Below are 20,858 nucleotides of genomic sequence, written 5' to 3' on the forward strand. Positions count from 1 at the left end.
AAGGAGTGACATGATTGGCTGGCCATTCTCCATTCATTCACTACGCAAGAAGAAGAAGGAGGAACCAAGCCCCATCAATGGGCGACCTCAGCGATTGGTCAGTAGTAAAATGACGTCACGTCGACGGTGTGGACAGCAAATGAGGTGGAGCTATTCCGGGAAGGGGGCGTGACCTTCAGGACATATATAACCGGCGTTTTTCCCTCTAACCGGCATTTCAGTCTCATCCACGTGGCGGAGAGACACCGCGGTCTATTTATCTATTTATTGTAGTTTCTTTTAACTTTACCGGAACCAACTATGCTCGGTTTGTGCCTTTACGTCCCGGTGTCTAACTGTGACCCGGTAGAAGTGGAGTACTTTGAGTCTAACGGCCTCCCGTCGGAGTTAAAGTCTCTGTTCAACCAGCTGAGTGTTCTGCTGCCTTCACAGGAGGCAGAAACCTACCAGAGATGGAGACAGGTGAGCGATTAAAACACACTTTAACGCTTTATATCTCAACACACAAGTCTGTTTAACATCTACAGTTATCTACCTCTTTAAATCTCATTACTTTAACCCGTCACTAAAGTCCTTTCTTTAGAGTAGCTCGACTAGGCCGCAGACCACCGGCTTCCAGGAAAAAGTCTCTCTGAGAGAATATACAGTTTTAGGGTGGAAAACTTTGCTATATAACTATTATACAATGTTAACTATAGTTTATTTTTAAAGGTAGTTAATTGTCGCCTATCTAATGTAATTGCTATTAATATTAAAAACTAAACTTTAACCAGGGCGGGCTCTCATTCATTCAGAGGAATTCCACCCTAAAGAGGAATGTATGCTATGCTATGCTATGCTAGTGAATTTGGAAAAGTAGTTGAAGTCAGTAGTCTGCTGCCATGAGCATTATATTTATTATTTAATATTGATACATTTCTTCTTCTTTTTTTACTGAAATTGTAAAATAGCACAAATGCACAAATTAGTACTATTTCATATTTTTTTAAACTGAAATTCTAAAATTACACAAATTAGTACTTTTTAATATTTTTTTAAACTGAAATTGTAAAATAGCACAAATGCACAAACTAGTCCTATTTAATATTTATGTTATAACTACACTATATACTGACTGTAATATTGTAAGGTGGAATTTCATTCTCACTGTGCAATATATTTTTCCACTTTGCAATTTTCAAAGTTGTTCAACGTTCAGTCATTGCACTGCTAGACTGTATATTTGCAAAATGCAAAAATTATGCATGTGTGGCCTCCTCTAATCTCATGTTCCCACCAGACCTGCACCACTGAATAGGAGTCAGTACATTTTTTTTTTTATGTATACTTGCCTAAGGGGAAATGTTGAGATATTGCATAATATCTTTGATCCAGTGAGATATTGTGGAAGGAGTGGTGGTATTTCTGTATTTTAAGTAGTTATACCTGTTCAATATCTCCTTTAGACTGTTTCTTGTTCGGCTGTAACATGCACATTTCTGAAAACTGGTAATTTGAGCCTTGATTTTTGTGCAGAAATGTTGCACTGGATTGTGATTCATGCTCCATCTGCAAGCAATTGGTCACTGACCTGTTAGAAATTTCAGTTCTGGCACTCAGTCAGCTGAGGTTCACATTTCTGTTCATGATGCAGGAATATTCAGTAAACATTATTTATTTTGGTTTGGCAACTTCAGTTATCATCTTACGCCAGTAAAGTCAGCTGCCTACACATGAAAAGGGCAGTACAAGAACACAAACACTGTCCCTCAGCACAGGAATAGCAAAGCAGTAACATTTTGAAGTTGACTGGGCCATAAGTCACATTTATGCAGGTAGTTTTCAATGTGAGCTGCAGGGGAGAGCAGAATGGTGTGCAGAGTATCCTTACAGTGTGACAGTCATATGCCTGCACTGTGGGCAGCGGGGTCAGGTATCAGCACTGGCCAGCTAGCCTGACGACTGACGGGTGTCCTCATCTTGTTTTAGCTCAGGAGGTTTGAGCTTAGACTGGATTAAAACAGTTGGCGTGTTGTCCTGCAGTTGGAGGTCAAAGATAGACCAGGTTGATGCAACCCAATTACCCCCTCCCGTCCGCGGTCCTGGATGAATGGACGTCATCCCGGTCATTCAAGAACGCCAAGAGCGTTTCGGCTTAGCAAATGGGTCATAATGCTGTCCGACGGGGTCATGAAACACAAGCCTGGACACCTTTAAAGATTGGCATTCAGACGTAGAGTACATTTCAGAACTTGCTGTACAGTTCAGGACTTGCTGTACCTGTTCCATTAATGACAGTTAAATCATGAGTCGTGCCGACACATTAATGTAATTAAACTGTCAGCACAGATGACTTTTCTGCATGCCACTGCAGGATGTCACCTGCTGTTGTGGTTTTTCCCAGTAGAACTATGTGAAAACTGAACCACCACACTTAGTTTGCATCTTTGTGTCAATTAAATTGATATCTTAGTCCCCTAGCAACCTTCATTATTTGACTTATAACGGAGTACCATGTCTCATAGCCTGTATATATTTTTTTCCTTTCAGAAAACTTTAAAAAGGGAAGAAAATAACTCAGACGCACAGCTGGACTTTCAAGAGTTTGTTCACTATCTGCAAGATTACGAGAAAGACCTGAAGCTGGTGGTGAAAAGCCTCAACAGGAAGAATGCAGGTATGTGGCTTGAGATGGTGTGGCAACGCTCGCTTGGTTTAATTTTTCACTTGACAGTGTGAGATTCTTACAAATTGTCTTTGTTTTCCTTTTAAGGCCACGTCGATCCTCAGGAGTTCATGCAGTCTCTTCAGGACCTTGGTGTGCATATTTCCCCGCAGCATGCGGAGAAAGCCCTTCAGAGGTAATTTAATTTACCATTTCATCCACTGCAATCTTGGGATTGTTTGATCAAGGGGTTCAATATCTTACTTTTGTGTGTCTCTTCTTTTAAAGCATGGATAAGAATGGAATGATAACTATCAGCAGTAAAGACTGGAGCAAATACCCCAAGGTGGAGAAGACCGACAACATCCCAGAGATCATCCTCTACTGGAAGCACTCCACGGTTAGTTCAGCACTGAAACCACAACTTCTGCCCAAAAAGGGAACCGATGTAGAGACAGCTGAGCTGTAACAATGGTGCTCTTTCATGACCAGAAGCCAAACAAGGAAGATTTGAGTCATTAGTTTGATTTCATTTGACAAATTTAATCACTAGAAAATGATATGTTAGAGTTGCATACATTTTCAGTAATCCTATTTTGACCCAGTCTTAGATCTGATAACGGTATCTGATAATGGTATCACTCAAGATAGAACTAATCAAAGTACAGAGGGTGTGACACCTTCCTCCTGTCTGGGAAAAAACAGGTCGATCAAAGAGCAAATTCCCTGAAAGGATCTATCAGCACAAGTTGTGCGTCAGCAATTAAGCCCCTATTAAGCTATGGCAGGAATTGGTCCCATTCCGGGAGGATTATGTTGGAAGGATTTGTCTAGCCGTTATGTAAAAGAGGGCAGCGGTCAGTCAGGAGCAGGAGGAGACTGAAGTAATATAGCACCGCTCCTGCAGGAGGACCGTGTGATCTTGGGTGTTCATTTCAAGGCTGCTCGTTCTGTCTAATGAGTCCAGCAGCCTCGAGTTTGCACAGAGGAGAGACACTGACCGGGCTAAGAATAGAGCTGGAGTTGCCCCTCCTGTGAGGCCAAGCAGAACGCAGCCAAATTACTGAGGAAACACAAGCTGCTAGGGTCATTTCAGTTTGCACAAAATCAGATGTTTAATGTGACCACAGGTTCAATCCTCACAGCAGACCCAGTTTGTCAGAATGATCAGAATCAGAATTTTGCAGTCTTCACTCGTTGTAGTTGAGAATAAAAACAGTAGAAAGATGGAACTAGTTAACTTAAATTTACACATTTACATTCCCTGAGTCCCCGAGTGACACTGTACCTCCAGCTATTTACGATGAAGGGGCTGTTGATGCCCTCTGATTAGAGCAGGGCCAAAAATAGGCTCAATGAAATTATGTTACGGTGAAGAATCAAAAATAAAATTCACTGAATGAGATTTTAAGCAAACTGGAAAATATAATTTAGAAAGAAGATTGTCATTCAACTCAGTGAGACAAACTTATGTTGCCCTTTTTGTGGTAATTAATTAAGATTTTCCACCTGTGAAGTTTATTTATTTGAGACCTCTGTTAAAGGATCCAAAGCTGCAGGTTTAGACGGATCCACGTCTACATTCTGATCTAGATCATTTTGTGTCCTTGTGGTACTTTGTCCTTTTGCCTGTGGCGCCTCATTAACATCATGACTCAGATTTCAAAGCAGTACAGCATGTCCACGATTACCCGCTGAAATCAGTTCAGTCTTGACCTCCACCTGCGGTGTCTGTGAAAGCAAACCCAGTGTTCAATGACCGTCACGGGGTTTTACTATTACTGGGGTAAAGGGCGTCTGGTGATATGCTGCCAACAAGAAAAATGTTCAGAACAGTTACGCACGTAGAGCTGCAGTTTTCAGAGCCAACTGTGAAGATCTTTACTGGATGTTTGGGTTAAGAATAAGAGCTCAAAATGGCAGCTGGTAAAAACAAGAAATATAAGTTCTACTAAAACATCTTAGTTGTCCACATGACATGGACCTCTTCTAGTCTGTTATCTTTGGACAGGGCGGCTACAAATGTTCTTTCAACTTTCTTTTGACGCATTTTTCAAGATCTACTCTATACTAAATAATAATTCATGTCTCTCTTCTTGGCAGATATTCGATGTGGGTGAGAACCTGATGGTGCCCGATGACTTCACCGTAGAGGAGAAGCAGACGGGGATGTGGTGGAGGCACCTGGTCGCAGGTGGAGCAGCCGGAGCCGTTTCAAGGACCTGCACCGCTCCCCTGGATCGACTCAAAGTCATGATGCAGGTAAGACGACAAAAATCACAGGTGGAAAGTGTGGTGTGAGTTTGTGAACTGGACAGGGTGTGGAGGAAGATGTGGAAACTCTTTACTTACAGTAGATAATTATCAGCTTGTTGGAGATTTGACCCAGTTGTCAGCCGTCTTGCTGGACAGTAAATCATGCTAAAACTGACCCAATTCTTAAGTTGAATCAAGAGATTTAAGCACAAAAAATTTTGAATCAGAAAATGTGACGGTTCTCCTTGAGGTCATGATTAAGCTAAACTGCAGGTGGAACAATCAGGAATAAACTAGAAATAAATGGCTCAATACGGAGTTGCCTAAGGGCCGTAAACAAGTTAATGTTTAATAGATGGTATGTGACAGTCGAGGGGGGGGGGCAGAGTCCAGGCGCTGATTCACTGGCACCGCCAGGCCACTGTGCTAACCAATGACTGCACGTACGCATCATCACACCCTCGGCCGCGTAAGCTTCAGCGTCATGAATGGGATGAAGGTCAATCTGCGCAGATAAACAGGATCTGTGTCAATGGCACCGATGTGTGTCAACGGTTACACGGAGAGTAGACTCTGAAACAATCTTGTTGACTTTGAACCCTAATTGATTAGGGATTATGTACTTTGGTTAATTTCCAAACGATTAATTAAACAATCATAGTGTGCCTAGTTTTTCCATGTCACCACGCCTGGTTCATAAACAACACTCGACTACCATCTTCAACATTTCCCCAGCCAGTAAAATAAAGTCAGATCTGCAAATAGTATGATGATTGTTTTATCTAATAGACGACTTCTTCCTTCTCCAGGTTTATGGATCCCGAACCAACAACATGTGCATCATGACCGGGATGATGCAGATGATCAAAGAGGGCGGTACGAGGTCGCTGTGGCGCGGCAACGGTGTGAACATCATCAAAATCGCCCCCGAGACAGCCCTCAAGTTCATGGCGTATGAGCAGGTATGACAAGTGACTTCTTGCTGTGACTCAAATGTATAATTTTAATGGCGCTTCATGTATTAATTTCTTTCTCAATTGGTTTCTCCAGATTAAACAATTAATCGGCAGAGAAAAGGAGACTCTGTGCATCGCGGAGCGATTTGTTGCAGGTTCTCTGGCCGGAGTGATCGCCCAGAGCACAATCTACCCCATGGAGGTGATTATCAGCTGAATTACATCTACTCCAAAAAAATAACCTTTTTATATAGGAGTTCTCAAGACTTACATGAAACTGACATTTTCTGTCCCCAGGTCCTGAAAACCCGTCTTGCACTGAGGACGACCGGGCAGTACTCTGGCATCTCGGACTGTGCGAAGCAGATTTTCAGGAGAGAAGGACTCAGAGCGTTCTATAAAGGCTACGTCCCCAACATGTTGGGCATCATCCCCTACGCAGGCATCGACCTGGCAGTGTACGAGGTGAGCAGTGACACGACTACGACACACACTGTTATCCTTTAAAGCCTCTGTGGGTCTATTTTTACTTTTCTTTAGCTTTAATCGTATCAGTTTGTATTTTATCAGCCTGCTAATAAACTCAACACAAAACCTTTTTCTTATTGTGACACAACTTCTAATCTTATTAGCTGCAGACTCACCACATTTACAGTTTTACTTTGCACAATGATTAAGTGTTAATGCAAATATTAAACAACTGAGTTACATACTGAAAAAAATGGCAGCTAAATATACAAATATATAGTTTGCACTTTTTTCTAATCTTGTTCTTTTCCCTCTTCCCAGACGCTGAAGAACAACTACCTGCAGCAGTACGGCACCAACAGCTCCGACCCCGGGGTGGTCGTCCTGCTGGCCTGCGGCACCGTGTCCAGCACCTGCGGTCAGCTCGCCAGTTATCCTCTGGCTCTGGTCCGCACCCGCATGCAAGCACAAGGTGAGGCCTCTGCTCCTGAGATATTGCGTAGATATTTAGTTTAACCTTAATAATACTACAGTTTTCTCGGGAAAAACAAATTAAATGGAGCGTTAAAGGAAGTAGAAGCTCCTTAAAGGACCACGCCTGTTTTTATGTTTCTGTGTTAAGGGAGGGACGTTCATACCAACAGGCGATGACATGATTTAATGAAAAAAATAGTTGATCTGTCAATTGATAAACTCTAGATTAAGTCCAGAGAAACAAGGAAGCTCCTAATCTTGTCTCATTTATTTCATCATAGTAATATTTCTCACATCTAAATGTAACCTGTTTTTCTGATCTCTACAGCTGCAATGAAGGGCAGCCAGCAGGTGACGATGTCCGGTCTCTTCAGGCAGATCTTGCAGTCCGAGGGCCCGACGGGGCTCTACAGGGGCCTGGCCCCCAACTTCCTCAAAGTCATCCCCGCCGTCAGCATCAGCTACGTGGTGTACGAGCACCTGAAGACACAGCTGGGAGTGAAATCACGCTGAAATTCACCAACCTCTTATTGTCGCTTCGAAGCTTGAATGTGACAAGTGACCCTTCCCCCGTCCGTCCCTCCCTTCCTCCCAACCCCCGCTCTCCCAGGGCACCATGCTAAGGGAATCCCAGGGACCTTTTGAGTCCCCTCTGGGGGTTCGTGGAGGACTGATCTCATTCTGTGAATGTCAGCTGACGAAAGACGAGACAGGACAGTGAATGTTAGAAATGGAGGATATGGACTCTGTGAGCTCAGGTTGTCGGGAGTTTGACTGCTGCTATTTATATTTTTTAAAAGAAGTTGTGTTGAGAGCTGAAACGAGACACGTGAGGATGTGATTTGTAAATCAGGGACCAAATGTTTTTTTTGCTCTTTCTGCCATTTTGGTGCCTGAGCAAACTTTATTTTTTTTTTCATGTTGGTGCGACATTGTAAGCTTCGGTCGGTCAGTTTTAAGACGCACCGGCAGCATTCATGTTACGCAACTCTACTGAGCACAACTCCTATCTACAGTACATGGCAGATATAGCATTGATAAGCTCTTTGAGGAGTTTTATTATGTAACATAGCAGATATAGCATTGATAAGCTCATTGAGGAGTTTTATTATGTAACATAGCAGATATAGCATTAATAAGCTCTTTAAGGAGTTTTATTATTCAACAGTTCTGCCTAGAAGGAAGAAATGATTTTGTTCCTAAAGGAGAGGATTTTGCACATGTGAGTTTGATCTCTCGTCACCCCCGTCCTGAATGAATGGATTTTCTGAGTATTTATTTCCACCCGTCCTGTATTTATTATTTTTATCGTAGTAGAGAGAGGAGGTACAATGCTGCATGTTTTCCTGTCTGAAGAGCCAAATGTGCAATTTGATAAAATGCAGTGATTGTATTATTCAGGGTGGGAAATGGAAATCAGGCAACAGCCTTAACATGTGGCTATGAAACACTAAATGTAGTTGTCTGATGATGTTGTTGTGAGTTTGTACTCGTTAAGTCTCTGTGGCTGATGTTTGATATACTGAAAAATATCTTTGTTTTGTGCAAACGGTTTCAGATTATGTCTGTTAATGTGTGCAGATGTTTTGCACTTTATAAAAGGTATAAATGTCTTAATGTTCACCTCAGGTTAAAGGGCAAGTTATTGTTTGATTCACAGAGGAGCACACACAGATTTCGTTTCACAACATTTATACTCGGAAAAAACAAACAAGGGCTTTGAGAAAAGATGAGCGACATATTTGCACTTTAATCAATGCTGGAGGGGCCTCCGAACGAATGTCGTATCAATCCAGGTATTACGATGTAATTCTTTTGTAAAGAATGAGTTTTAGTCTTGTTTTAATGGACCACTTTGATGCAAATAAATGCAAATTCTTGTAATAATGAGTCTCTGATGTCTTCGTTTTTATACAAAATGAGTAGTTATGTGATTTGTCCAACTCTGTGCACAGCAGATTATCATCACGATGTCACCATCTGCATGGATGGATGGATGGACAAAATGTTCTTTTTACTTATAACTTTAGTGAACTGATCCTTTAACGGTGACTAATGGCTTCACATGTATACAGCGAAAAGAGGGATTTAAGGTGTTATACAATGGCTTTATAAAGCTTCTACTACACCTCAAGTTGTTTCACAATAATACTACTGCATCACATGGGAATATGTGTTATATAAATTAACTACAAAAAATCTTTTCTTAAAATAAGTTAAACATTAATTTTCTGGACAGTAATACCTCTTGCAATCTTAAAATGTCTTATTAAATGGTGTGGTTTAGTTGTGTTACTGACACAACAAACAATTTAGTAAAGATATGTCACTTAATATTTCAGTAAATTCAAATTATTTTGTGGCCTAGAGAATTTATTACGTGTTTACATTGAGGAGATTATATGTAGAATTAATGCCAAACGGAAAACATCAGATGCATTAACGGGATAGGATTAGACGCTGAGTAGTAAACAGTGTTGTATAACATTAGTTGACGTCAGTCGTTTAAAGTAATTAAGTACATTTACTTAAGTACAAATATGAGGTACTTGACTTAAGTAATTCCATTTTATGCAACTTTATACTTTTACTCTACTTCATCTCAGAGGGAAATATTGTACTTTTTATTTGATAATACATTAATTCTACAAAATATAAACAATAAATATATTATGATGGTGATGAAAACATGGATGCATCAATAATATTACAATAATATATATTATTTTGAATTATGTCATTCTGCCTAATGAGTACTTTGACTTTTGGTATTTTAAGTATATTTTGATGCTAATACTTTTGTACTTTTACTGAAGTAAAATTGTGAATGCAGGACTTTTACTTGTATCAGAGTTGTAGTGTTGCTACTTTTACTTAAGTAAAAGATCGTGGTACTTCTACCACCACTAGTTTATGTAGTAATTTGTCAAATAAATAAATATTTTACTTATTTAATATTGAATTTCTGTGCAAATGTATTTATTTTCAAATTAACCTGCACATCTATTTTATACTATAGGCTTTTATTTCTACATTTCTTTTTTATTATTTATTTTTTGCATCATGTATTTATGTATTAGAATTTATTTTTTTTATTTTTTATTGAGTCATTTATTTATGCATTCGAATTTTATTTATTTATTTATTTATTGAGTCATTTATTTATGTATTCGAATTTCAGAGTTGTAGTATTGCTACTTTTACTTAAGTAAAAGATCAGAGTACTTCTTTCACCGCTGGTTTATGTAGTAATTTGTCAAATAAATAAATATTGATTTCATTTTCTATTTCTGTGCAAATGTATTTATTTTCCAATTAACCTGCACATTTATTTTATATTATAGGCTTTTATTTCTACATTTCTTTCTTTACTATTTATTTCTTTATGTATTTATTGAGTGTATTCATGAATTACAATTTATTTATTTATTTATTGAGTCTTGTATTTATGTATTCCAATTTTATTTTTTTATTTTTTTATTTTTTTATTTATGTATTGAGTCATGTATTTGTGTATTCAAATGTATTTATTTATTTATTGAGTCATGTATTAATGTATTACAATTTGTTTATTTATCTATTGAGTCTTGTATTTATGTATTCGAATTTTATCTATTTATTTATGTATTGTCATGTATTTCTGTATTAAAATGTATTTATTTATTTATTGAGTCTTTATTTATTTATTGAGTCTTGTATTTATGTATTCAAATTCTATTTATTTATTTACTTATTTACTTATTTATTTATTTATTATAATGGTGGTTGTTATATCACAATCACTATTACAGTATAACTCGTTTGATTTTTTTTTCGCGCAGGGTTTATTCCGCTCACTTTGTCCTTCGCAGCCTCCCGTACCAAAACACGGAAGCGGTGACGTCAGGATGGATAAGACAGAACCAGAGAAGAAACATATAAAATACTCATTTACTCATTTACTACTGTATTTAGCTAAATAATAACTTTATAAACAGCATTAATATGTTCTAACATAGTTTAAATGTATTTTATTTTATATGTATTTGCTTTATTTTCGTAGAATAGCTATGTTGTAGCTAGTTAGCAGCTAGCTAATGAAAGATAATCATCATTATTTATCATTTATATGATTTAAAATGGTTCAGAACATGTTCCGGACCGGGTTTCTGGTTCGAGCCACTCACACTCTGCTCACCTGGGTCATAACTCTCATTCTGTTCCTCCACAACACAGGTGAGTTTACTCAATGTGGGACAAATGACCTGAAAGTCCATTTAACTACTGAACTCCAGCACCATTAAAGCAGTAATAGAGTAATAGAGTAATAGAGTAATAGAGTAATAGAGTCATAGAGTCATAGAGTAATAGAGTCATTAGGTGATAGAGTAATAGAGTAATAGAGTCATTAGGTGATAGAGTAATAGAGTAATAGAGTCATAGAGTCATAGAGTCATAGAGTAATAGAGTAATAGTCATTAGGTGATAGAGTAATAGAGTCATTAGGTGATAGAGTAATAGAGTAATAGAGTAATAGAGTCATAGAGTAATAGAGTCATAGAGTCATAGAGTCATAGAGTAATAGAGTCATAGAGTAATAGAGTCATTAGGTGATAGAGTAATAGAGTAATAGAGTCATAGAGTCATAGAGTAATTAGGTCATAGAGTAATAGAGTCATAGAGTAATAGAGTAATAGAGTAATTAGGTGATAGAGTGATAGAGTAATAGAGTAATAGAGTAATAGAGTTTGTTCCAGGACGTCCTGTCCAGCTGCAGGTTCACTGATCCACAACTGTTTACTTTCTAGCTCTATTTGGAAAGTCTTGTGATCTCAAATACTTCCTCTATATCCACTTTAACTGGATATTATTTATGATCCATGTTGTTTGAAATGTATTTATTATTGTTGATGGAGGAAGTATTCAGATCCTTATTTATAAGTACTAACACCACACTGAAATAATACTCTGTTATTCTGCAAAAGTTCTGCATTGAAAATGTTACTTAAATAAAAGTATGCATGTAGTATAATCAGGAAAATGTACTTAAGTATTAAAAGCAAAAATACTCAGAAATAAGTGAACTTAACTCAAAATCATTTAAAATAGATTTAAATAATTACAAGGAAAAGCAGCAAATCCTCACATATTTCCCCGCTGGGGAATCAATAAAGGTTTATCTTATCATATCTTATACAACTTTTTTCACAACCAAAGTAGTAAAATCAGTTGAGGCCCCCTTTAATATCATTATAGTATGAGACACTGTAAAAATACTCTATTACAAGTGAAAGTCCTGCATTGAAAATGTTACTTAATAATAACAATAATAATAATAATAATAATAATAATAATGATATTAAAAGAAAGAATAGAATAAAAAAAGTTTTAAAAGAAATCATCTTTTACTCTATTATTATAAAGTTATCCTTTCTTTTTATTATTTTTATTATTTTCATTATTATTTCTTTTCTTAATTTTATTTCAATTTTGAATGCTGAAGTTGTTTTCTCTAGTGTACTTAGTGTGTTCGTCTCTAAGCTCAACTACTCAAAAAATTGGTTTATAAACTATTTTAATTACGAACTGTAAATTGCATATATGAAAACAACCTTGAAAAAAAGGAAAAAATCAAGTATAAAAAAGAAATTGTTACGAAATTAAAAGCATGCATGTAGTATAATCAGGAAAATGTACTTAAGTATTAAGAGGTAAAAATACTCAACACAGAAAAAAAAAGGAAAAAAAACTGGACTAAACTCAAAATCATTTCAAATAGATTTAAATAATTACATGGAAAAACAACAAATCTTCACACATATTTATCTTATCGTATCTTGTAAAAATCGGTGGAAGGCACCTTTAATATCATTATATACTTGACAGCATATATCGTCCTGGTGTTATTTGTGTTATTTGTGTTATCCTGGTCTTTTACATTTAGATACAATTTCCTGAAGTTATCTGACTGTTGTAGGCCGTATTATCCAGCTGTAGATTAGATGTACTATTGCATGGAAGCACCAATAGTCCAAAATATCATTGCCTCAGTATTAGAGCTGTCAGTCAATTAAAATATTTATTCACGATTAATCGCATGATTGTCCATAGTTAATCGTGATTAATCACACATTTTGTATCTGTTTTAAAATGTACCTTAAAGGGAGATTATTATTATTATCAACATGGGAGTGGACAAATATGCTGCTTTATGCAAATGTATGTATATATTTATTATTGGAAATCAATCAACAACACAAAACAATGACAGATATTGTCCAGAAACCCTCACAGGTACTGCATTTAGCATAAAACAATATGCTCTAATCATAACATGGCAAACTGCAGCCCAACAGGCAACAACAGCTGTCAGTGTGTCAGTGTGCTGACTTGACTATGACTTGCCCCAAACTGCATGTGATTATCATAAAGTGGGCATGTCTGTAAAGGGGAGACTCGTGGGTACCCATAGAACCCATTTACATTCACTGATCTGGAGGTCAAAGGTCAAGGGACCCCTCTGAAAATGGCCATTCCAGTTTTTCCTCGCCAAAATTTAAAAAAAGTTTGGAGCAACAAGCTAGTATGACATGGTTAATATATTAAAGAGATTAACTTTAGGAGCCCTACTCAGTATATATATATTTTGGTTAGACTTCTTGTTTATTTCTATTGTGTGTGTGTGTTTACAGATTTGCGTAAATGTGAGGAGCGAGGAGAGCTGCTGCTGCCGATTCTGTTCTTCCTCCTGGTCGTTCTGTCGGTGCTCTTATACTTTGCTGTTTCTCTAATGGACCCTGGCTTCGTTCTCACGGACACTGTCAAGGTGAGATTAATTCAATTTAAATCTCTATTTACACCCGGGTGAGAATAGTCACACGGCAGCTATTCGGCTATTTACACCCAGCCAAGTTAAATATGCTTAACAATAGTTAGCTAGCCAAAGGGTTTTCTACCAGAAAGCACTTTGTAGCAGAAAGATTTAGTAGTAGTAGTAGTAGTAGTAGTAGTAATAATATAAAGAGCGACAAAGTATGTGCAGTGAGCAGGTTGTGGTGGATGAATGTGTCAAACACCAGGACTTTCACCCAGGAGGTCAGAGTTTGAGTCCAACGTGATGCCTATTTTAACACTTAGAAGACTCATTATTCTCTGTTTTTTTAATTATTATTATTTTCAGTTTTCAGGCATAGTTTGGTGAGGTTTAGGCAACAAACTACTTGGTTAGGTTTAGGAAAAATAAACATACAGTATATATATACATATAGTATCTAATGTGTACCCTGGTCAGATGCAAATAGCATTGTTTGTTACGGACACCTGGGTGCTTGTTTCCGTCATGCTATGTACACCCGGGTGTAAATAGTATTGTTGGCTACAGACACCTGGGTGCTAATAGCATCTGTCCTTAACTGAAAACCCTCATCACGACAACCAAACAGACACACATCTGTTTATTTCACTACAGTAGTTAATGTTGAGCAGATGAATCTCAGGCATCAAATGCCGAAGCTTTCCTCCACCAGCTTATAAAATCACTCTGGGTTTTTTAACGACATGCCGATGCAATAATAATAATGCAGCTTTGACAAAAAATACCAGACAAGATGTTTACTATAATGGAACATCCTGTCACGCTTCAACGTCTGTATAGAGGGAAGGAGTTAATCTATAAACCTATACTGTACTATAGAACATTGACAGCACTGATAATAAGTACTGTACATATGATTCTTAGTAAAGATACTGTATCATGAGTGTCTAGTCCTTCAAGTAAAGGTCACAGTGTGCGTATGTATGTATGTACGAGTGTATTCACCTGTGACCTACATCACATCGTCTGTGTTGCATTCAGGGTTCAAATGAGGAAATGGAATCGATGATTCCTCAGTCGTCGACCCCTCGGCTGCGGCGCTGTGGGTACTGCCTGCTGCAGGTAACCAGCTGCTGCCAGCTGCCAACACGCACTCACTCTGCATAGCACGTCTGCATAGTGACGTATTTGTATACTCTTAATATATTTCATATTCTGTTTCATTTCCAACCCGTCCAGCTCGAACACAGATTTTCTCCTTGCTGTGTTTAAAGCATTTGTTACGTGCTATATTCTCTTGATTTGTTTTTTATTCATTTACTTTTGTAGTAATAATGCATCTTTGGCAAAATCACAATCAGACAACATGTTCACTGTGGTGGAACGTCTTGATGTGGTGGTTTAACTTTTCCCAGTTCGAATAGCACCGCTCTTTCTTTCTCTGTTTCCCCTTTTTCCAAGCAGCAGCCAATGAGAGCGAAGCACTGTCAGACGTGTAAACGCTGCGTCCGGCGCTTCGACCACCACTGCCCCTGGATCGAGAACTGTGTGGGAGAGAGGAACCACCGCTGGTTCATCGTCTACCTGCTGGTGCAGCTGCTCGCTCTGCTCTGGGCGCTTCACATCGCTCTGTACGTCTGCCGAACGCTGCCCAACGGCGTCTGTAGTCTTTAAGATAAATGTCCTTATCTGGTGGAACAGAGGCAGCCTCAGTTTTCCTTCTAATTGAGTCAAATGATCACATGGTGATAGTACACTTTATTCTGCAGGCTTATCTCTGCAACAATTGGCTGTGAAACACGTGAGAGTTTGAGAATACGAGTAAATTGATTAATCTCTGTTTGCATTTGGTAAACAGGAACTTTAATGTGTTGCTCAAGTACAATTTCAAAGTTCAAGCGATCCTAATTTTAGAAATCGATCCAGTAGACTTTTACAGTTGAAGAATTTGAACTGCTTGAAGCAAGTTGTAGATTTAATTATGCACACATGAACTCACTGGTTGGAGCCAGAGAACAACTGTTGACAAACCAAAAATCAAAGTATAATCTGGGTACTTGCTGGGGTTTATACAGAGAACAACCCATAAAATAATAATAATCCTAACCCTAGTGTTTATCTTCCAGGTCTGGCATCTCGCCCATCATCACATGGGAGCTGTGGTTCAGAGTGAACGCGTTCCTGCTGGCATCGCTGGGCGTCGTCGGCATCTTCTCCGTGGTGGTGGTGCTGCTGCTGGGCTGCCACCTCTACCTGGTCTCCATCAACTGCACCACCTGGGAGTTCATGTCTCGTCACCGGATCTCCTACCTGAAGAACTGCGGCGACGAGGAGAACCCGTTTGACCGCGGCATCTTCTGCAACCTCTGGGACTTCTTCTGCATCTGCAGGACGGTGATGTGGGAGCAGACGTACATCAGAAACACCCCGAATTCTGTCTGACCTCCGACCAGACGCCACGACACTGTCCACACCGGAGAGTCAGACTGTACTTTCAGGGAAAGAAAATCATTTTTTAACCTCAGTAGTAGTTTCCTTTTTGAGAACTTTACTACTAAATTGGACCATAAAATGTTTCCTAACTACCTGCAAACGTTAAAGGGACTCAATATGCTTTCCCCCCGACGTCAGTCACATTCCTATTTTGACAGACGGGCTTCACTAGATATAACTTTGTGTTGTCTGAGTTGTGGTGGGGGCTGGTCGTTTGTTTGCGTGAGCGGACTCCATTTCTAACCTAACGTTAGCTATGGTTGCACACTGTTAGCCCTGTAGCGGAGCTGAAAATAAAGCACACCTGACGTCACATCCATTGGATTCTTCCGTAAAAACCGTCCCGCATTCTTCCCGTTAAAATCAGTCTACAGGCTGATAGAGGAAACCCAGGAAGTCACGAAAGGTCTAATTTTTTAGTTTATGTAACAGCCTGTTCACACATTGGCAATAAGAAACAATTTATACATGTAAAAACTTACATACAGTCCCTTTAATACACTGTGCTAAACAGACATTAAACTAATTACCTGCATTGAAGCAGGTTATATCTTACTAATTTACTTAAATTTGAACCTGATTTTTTGAACAGATAACAAAACACAATACTTTGCTTTGCTGGCTTTTCAGTACAAACTGATTTTTTTACAATATCGGCCTGTTTTTTAGTCGTTCCACCACTTTGGTCCTGACTGAAATAACTCAAAAACTATTTGATTGATACATTAGACGTTCTTGTTCCTCAGAGGATGCAGACTTGGTGACTTTCTCTCTAGATTTAGGGACTTTTAGAGCTGGTGCTGCTAGCTACTTTCGCTAGAAAAGAGTTGACAACACGGGTCTTAGTTTCGGCTGGATGATTTTTAAAATCTAGTGTACTCTTGCTAGTTTCTCAAGATGACCCACCCTGCCTTTAAAACACCAAAGTCACGCAATAATACAAACAAACTAACTGATCGAGGCAGTGGTAGTCCAGCAACTCCAATGTTCTGCAAGGTAAAATTACTGTTTTTGTCAATTGAAGAGAGCATAGATAATGACTTCAGTTCCCAAGTTAAAGCGGTGAAAATATTGCCTCCGTCCACAGCAGTACATTGCTTTGCTCCCGTGCTGGTACTCCTGTCTGTTTCTCCAAACTGGAGGCGTGCCGACCGCAATCTACTGTAGGTAATACACTGACTATGGAGAAGTATCTCATACAACCCCACTTCAAAACACCCGAACTCTCCCTTTAAACTCTTTGGATTCTGTCTTTTTTGCTTTTACATTCACCAGAGACCCTTTTCTGACTGCAGCATGTCTTGAACATCACTGGATTCATTACCCTCAAGGCAACAAGACAGAACACTAACAGTTACGTGGTGATAATCAAGTCCACAATCACAGAAATGCAGTTTAATTTGCAAGTATTTTCAGGCAGTTTTGTTGAAAGAAAGCAGAAAACCCCTCCGTCATTTTCTCTCAGGTCTGGTCACCACTTTCTCTTCTTCTGTAAATGTTTCTGTTGCTGCCTCGTGAGAGTGGTGACCTCCACATTATAACACTAACTGCCTTTATGTCTGGTGCCTTTGGTTTAATGTAACTGATTATTAATTGATTTTTACTGTTAAAAATTAACCATGAGTTAATCTTCACAATGAGAACCAAATATTTTTTTTACTGTTTGTTTGTTCTGTTTGTATTTATTGACAACAAGAGTACATTAAAACACTGATGATATGCATGTTGTTATAGAGTACATCTGTACAGACTGACATTCCTCGTTAGGAATATACATACATAAATACATAAATACAGTACTGACACACAAGTAACATGTAATATTCAGCAGCATAAACTTAAAGTGCTACAGCAGCTAAATCAACGCCGGCTGGTTCTCCTGTTACAGTTTTATTAATTTAGCTGACAATCTTCTCCAGAGCAGGTGGAGGGTTCAGTGTCTTGCTCAGGGACACTTCAGCAGGACATACTGGTACTTAGGACAGTCTTCTTATTTGTTTAAAGAGCAACTTAACATCCTGTTACAGCTCTGACAGATACTCCCTCTATGTATGGAAGTAAATAGATGACAACTGAGTGAGCACTAAAATTATTCAAGAGCTCAGATTCGTAAGAGCAGAATCAGTTTTGTCTGCGAGTCATGACAGAAACGTGAGCGTAACACATGTTTTGAGCCTGACAGATGAATTGTTTAAACTTTTAAGCAACCAATATGGCTTCTTTTGTTCGTTTTTATACATCAAAGTTGATCGTCAATCTGATATAGGAACAGGATACTGGACTCAGAGATGGCGCTCACTCACTTGAATGAAAACTGCTCGCCTGGTACATAAGCCAAAAATAGTATTCTAGCTTCCGCTCAGCCCATTGGGATGACGTTTTCATGCAAATAAAAATCACTTTTATAAGCTCTGGGAAAGTTTTACAAATAAAAAACCTTTATGTATTAAAAATATACATAATAGAAAGTAATAATTGACGTCATCAAATCCACAGTTCGAGGTGTCAACTCTTTTATAATGGAGGTCTATGTGGAAATTAGCTTTTAGCAAAGAGATGAAACTCTCGTGTTTTTTTTACAACAGCCGCCATTTTGGACTGAAAACGCTTATTATATGTATAATATTTAATTGTTGTTGTTATGGATGTACTAAAAGACATTCTAAGGAGTCAGCTGTTAATTTTTTCCACTAAGTACATTCAAAACAAGCCATTTTTTTGCCAGCCAAAAATAGCATCCCAATTAATATCAAAGTTACGTGGATTACGGATGCACCTTGCTATCCAGCTAGCATTACCTGCTAATGGTAACTAGCCAAAGTGTATAGAAGCTTGACAACAGCTGCTGCCGCCATTTTGGACTGAAAACGCTTATTACATGTATAATATTTTATTGTTCAGCACAGGCCATTTCAGTAGAATATGACAATAGAACAGAAATAATTTCGTTTTACTTTTATAAAGATCTTTTTTGGCGGACGTTTTACTGGAGTCACTTTCAGTCCAAAATGGTGGAAGCGCAGCTTTGCTGCTGGGCGCTGATGTTGCAATGGAACAAACAATTGACTTTCACTTCTTGGCACTAGTGCTCAAATTTGTTTTGCGCTCACTCAGGTTTTTTTGTGTCGTATGTGTGATGGAATTTTCCATCAATTCCTCTCTTATTGGTAGAAAGGTCAGAGTGTTTGTCAGAGTGTCCCTCTGTTGACATTATTGGGTTGGAGTCCTGTCTAGAGGAGCCACCGTTATCTGTACAGCTGTGCCTGTAGTGGAGACCGTAGAGCCAGTCGCTAGGGCAACCAGGGTCAGAGATGCCAGAGGAACGGAGTAAGTCAAAACATGATAAGGGGTAAGACACTGAGCACCGGGGAGGAAGGACAGAGTTGTGAGGCCTTCACGCAGAGAGCATCTATTGTGGAGATCTGTCAATTCTCCTTGATTAAGCTTCAATAAACCTTCTTTTGTAAGACATCATCAGCTCCGGACCTCTTCCTTCCAAAGATAACTTGTGTATCAATTATTCCATCACAGTATGTATACACTTCCATACCACGTTTTTCATAATCCGTCTTAGTTTTAATCGCTGTAGTTGTTCACACTGGAGGCCAAAAGCTTGTGTTTCACTTATGTGTAACTGCGACCCAACTAGCCTTCTATCTGTCGCACAATTTCAATCACAACCTCTTTTCAAATTCCTACTACAAACAAGAAATGCATGCGCAACTACAGTTCTAGGACTGCCTGAGACAGTATTTAATAATAATGGAGTACAAGGCAATGTCACAGATTTGTTTCTGTTCTAGATTTACTCAATATTTCTCTGGAAAAAAAGCAAAGAACTGCTGTGAACAGTAAAGACTGGGACTAAATCCATTAGTAGTATGATAAAATGGCTATACATATTATTGGATTTCGTGTTAAGTTGCTCTTTAAAGTCCCCTAATTCTTATATAACAGTTCCCCCAGCCCTCCCCTAAAGGAAATATTGGGGATTTCTTGGGTGCGCTTCAACAAAATCCAAACATGCATCTTAAAGCTTCATCCCTGCCGCTCTTCGTCTTCCTCTTCTGTTATTGCACTGACATCATTATAGCTTCAGTATCACAGAATATGATTTGCTAAATTCAAAATACATATATTCTTCTTACTATTATACTGCATGGCTATATTAGATTCTCTATGGCTTCTCTTTTATATATATATATATATATACATATATATCGCTAGCATTTACAGGATTTCTAGTGCACAAGTTCACCACGGCGCCATGCACTTCTACTGTTGTAACAGAAAAACAGTTGGTCAGGTGGAGACTGATATGTGAATGCGTCTTTGCTTTACGAGGGAATGACTTGACAAATACGCGAAACATTTCCATGTTTTTTTAAAAAAGGCTCGTAACCAGAAATCGGGTTTTTCATTTGTTTGGTCAAGGCAGTGGGCGAAGCCTGTCACAGTGATGCATAGAAACGGCAGCACGAACTGTACCTCTGAAGGATAAAGAGTTTAAATAAATATAATATAATATATATATATGGTAATAAGCAAAGGCCACAAAGCAAAGCTGAATCTGTCTCCAACACACAGGATGCTTGAAGAGCCTACGACTGGATATCAGTGGCAATATTTACATTTATATGTTTTATAAAAAAATGGCAATAACTTTATAAACAAAATTACGTTTATAGTTAATGTGTGAACTGTTTATGACCAAGAAACGATATCTTCACTGCTTATACATGAGATTGAGTTTGAGTTTAGCGGTCTGATTTTA

The 20,858-nt window shown here is 38.4% G+C and overlaps 2 protein-coding genes across 3 annotated transcripts; both read left to right on the plus strand.

Moving 5' to 3' along the window:
* The first annotated feature begins 208 nt into the window (after positions 1 to 208).
* Positions 209 to 8,685, plus strand: slc25a25a (solute carrier family 25 member 25a). 2 transcript variants are annotated; one of them, XM_037778262.1, is made up of 10 exons: positions 209 to 462; positions 2,530 to 2,659; positions 2,756 to 2,840; positions 2,933 to 3,044; positions 4,748 to 4,906; positions 5,710 to 5,862; positions 5,951 to 6,058; positions 6,154 to 6,321; positions 6,646 to 6,796; positions 7,127 to 8,685. In XM_037778262.1, exons 1-10 carry the CDS (start codon positions 301 to 303, stop codon positions 7,309 to 7,311), a joined length of 1,413 nt encoding a protein of 470 aa, XP_037634190.1. In that variant the 5' UTR covers positions 209 to 300; the 3' UTR covers positions 7,312 to 8,685. The 2 variants fall into 2 exon arrangements, with proteins under 2 accessions (XP_037634190.1, XP_037634191.1); XM_037778263.1 differs by having other exon boundaries at positions 2,530 to 2,656; positions 2,753 to 2,840.
* A 2,231-nt stretch (positions 8,686 to 10,916) lies between these two features.
* LOC119493642 (palmitoyltransferase ZDHHC12-B-like) lies at positions 10,917 to 17,068 on the plus strand. The gene is made up of 5 exons (XM_037779129.1): positions 10,917 to 11,013; positions 13,470 to 13,603; positions 14,633 to 14,713; positions 15,056 to 15,222; positions 15,718 to 17,068. The coding sequence occupies exons 1-5, from the start codon at positions 10,917 to 10,919 to the stop codon at positions 16,031 to 16,033; spliced, it is 795 nt and encodes a 264-aa protein (XP_037635057.1). The 3' UTR covers positions 16,034 to 17,068.
* The last annotated feature ends 3,790 nt before the right edge of the window (positions 17,069 to 20,858 follow it).

This window comes from Sebastes umbrosus, chromosome 8 (genome assembly GCF_015220745.1).
Source record: "Sebastes umbrosus isolate fSebUmb1 chromosome 8, fSebUmb1.pri, whole genome shotgun sequence".
Taxonomy (NCBI): Eukaryota; Metazoa; Chordata; class Actinopteri; order Perciformes; family Sebastidae; genus Sebastes; species Sebastes umbrosus.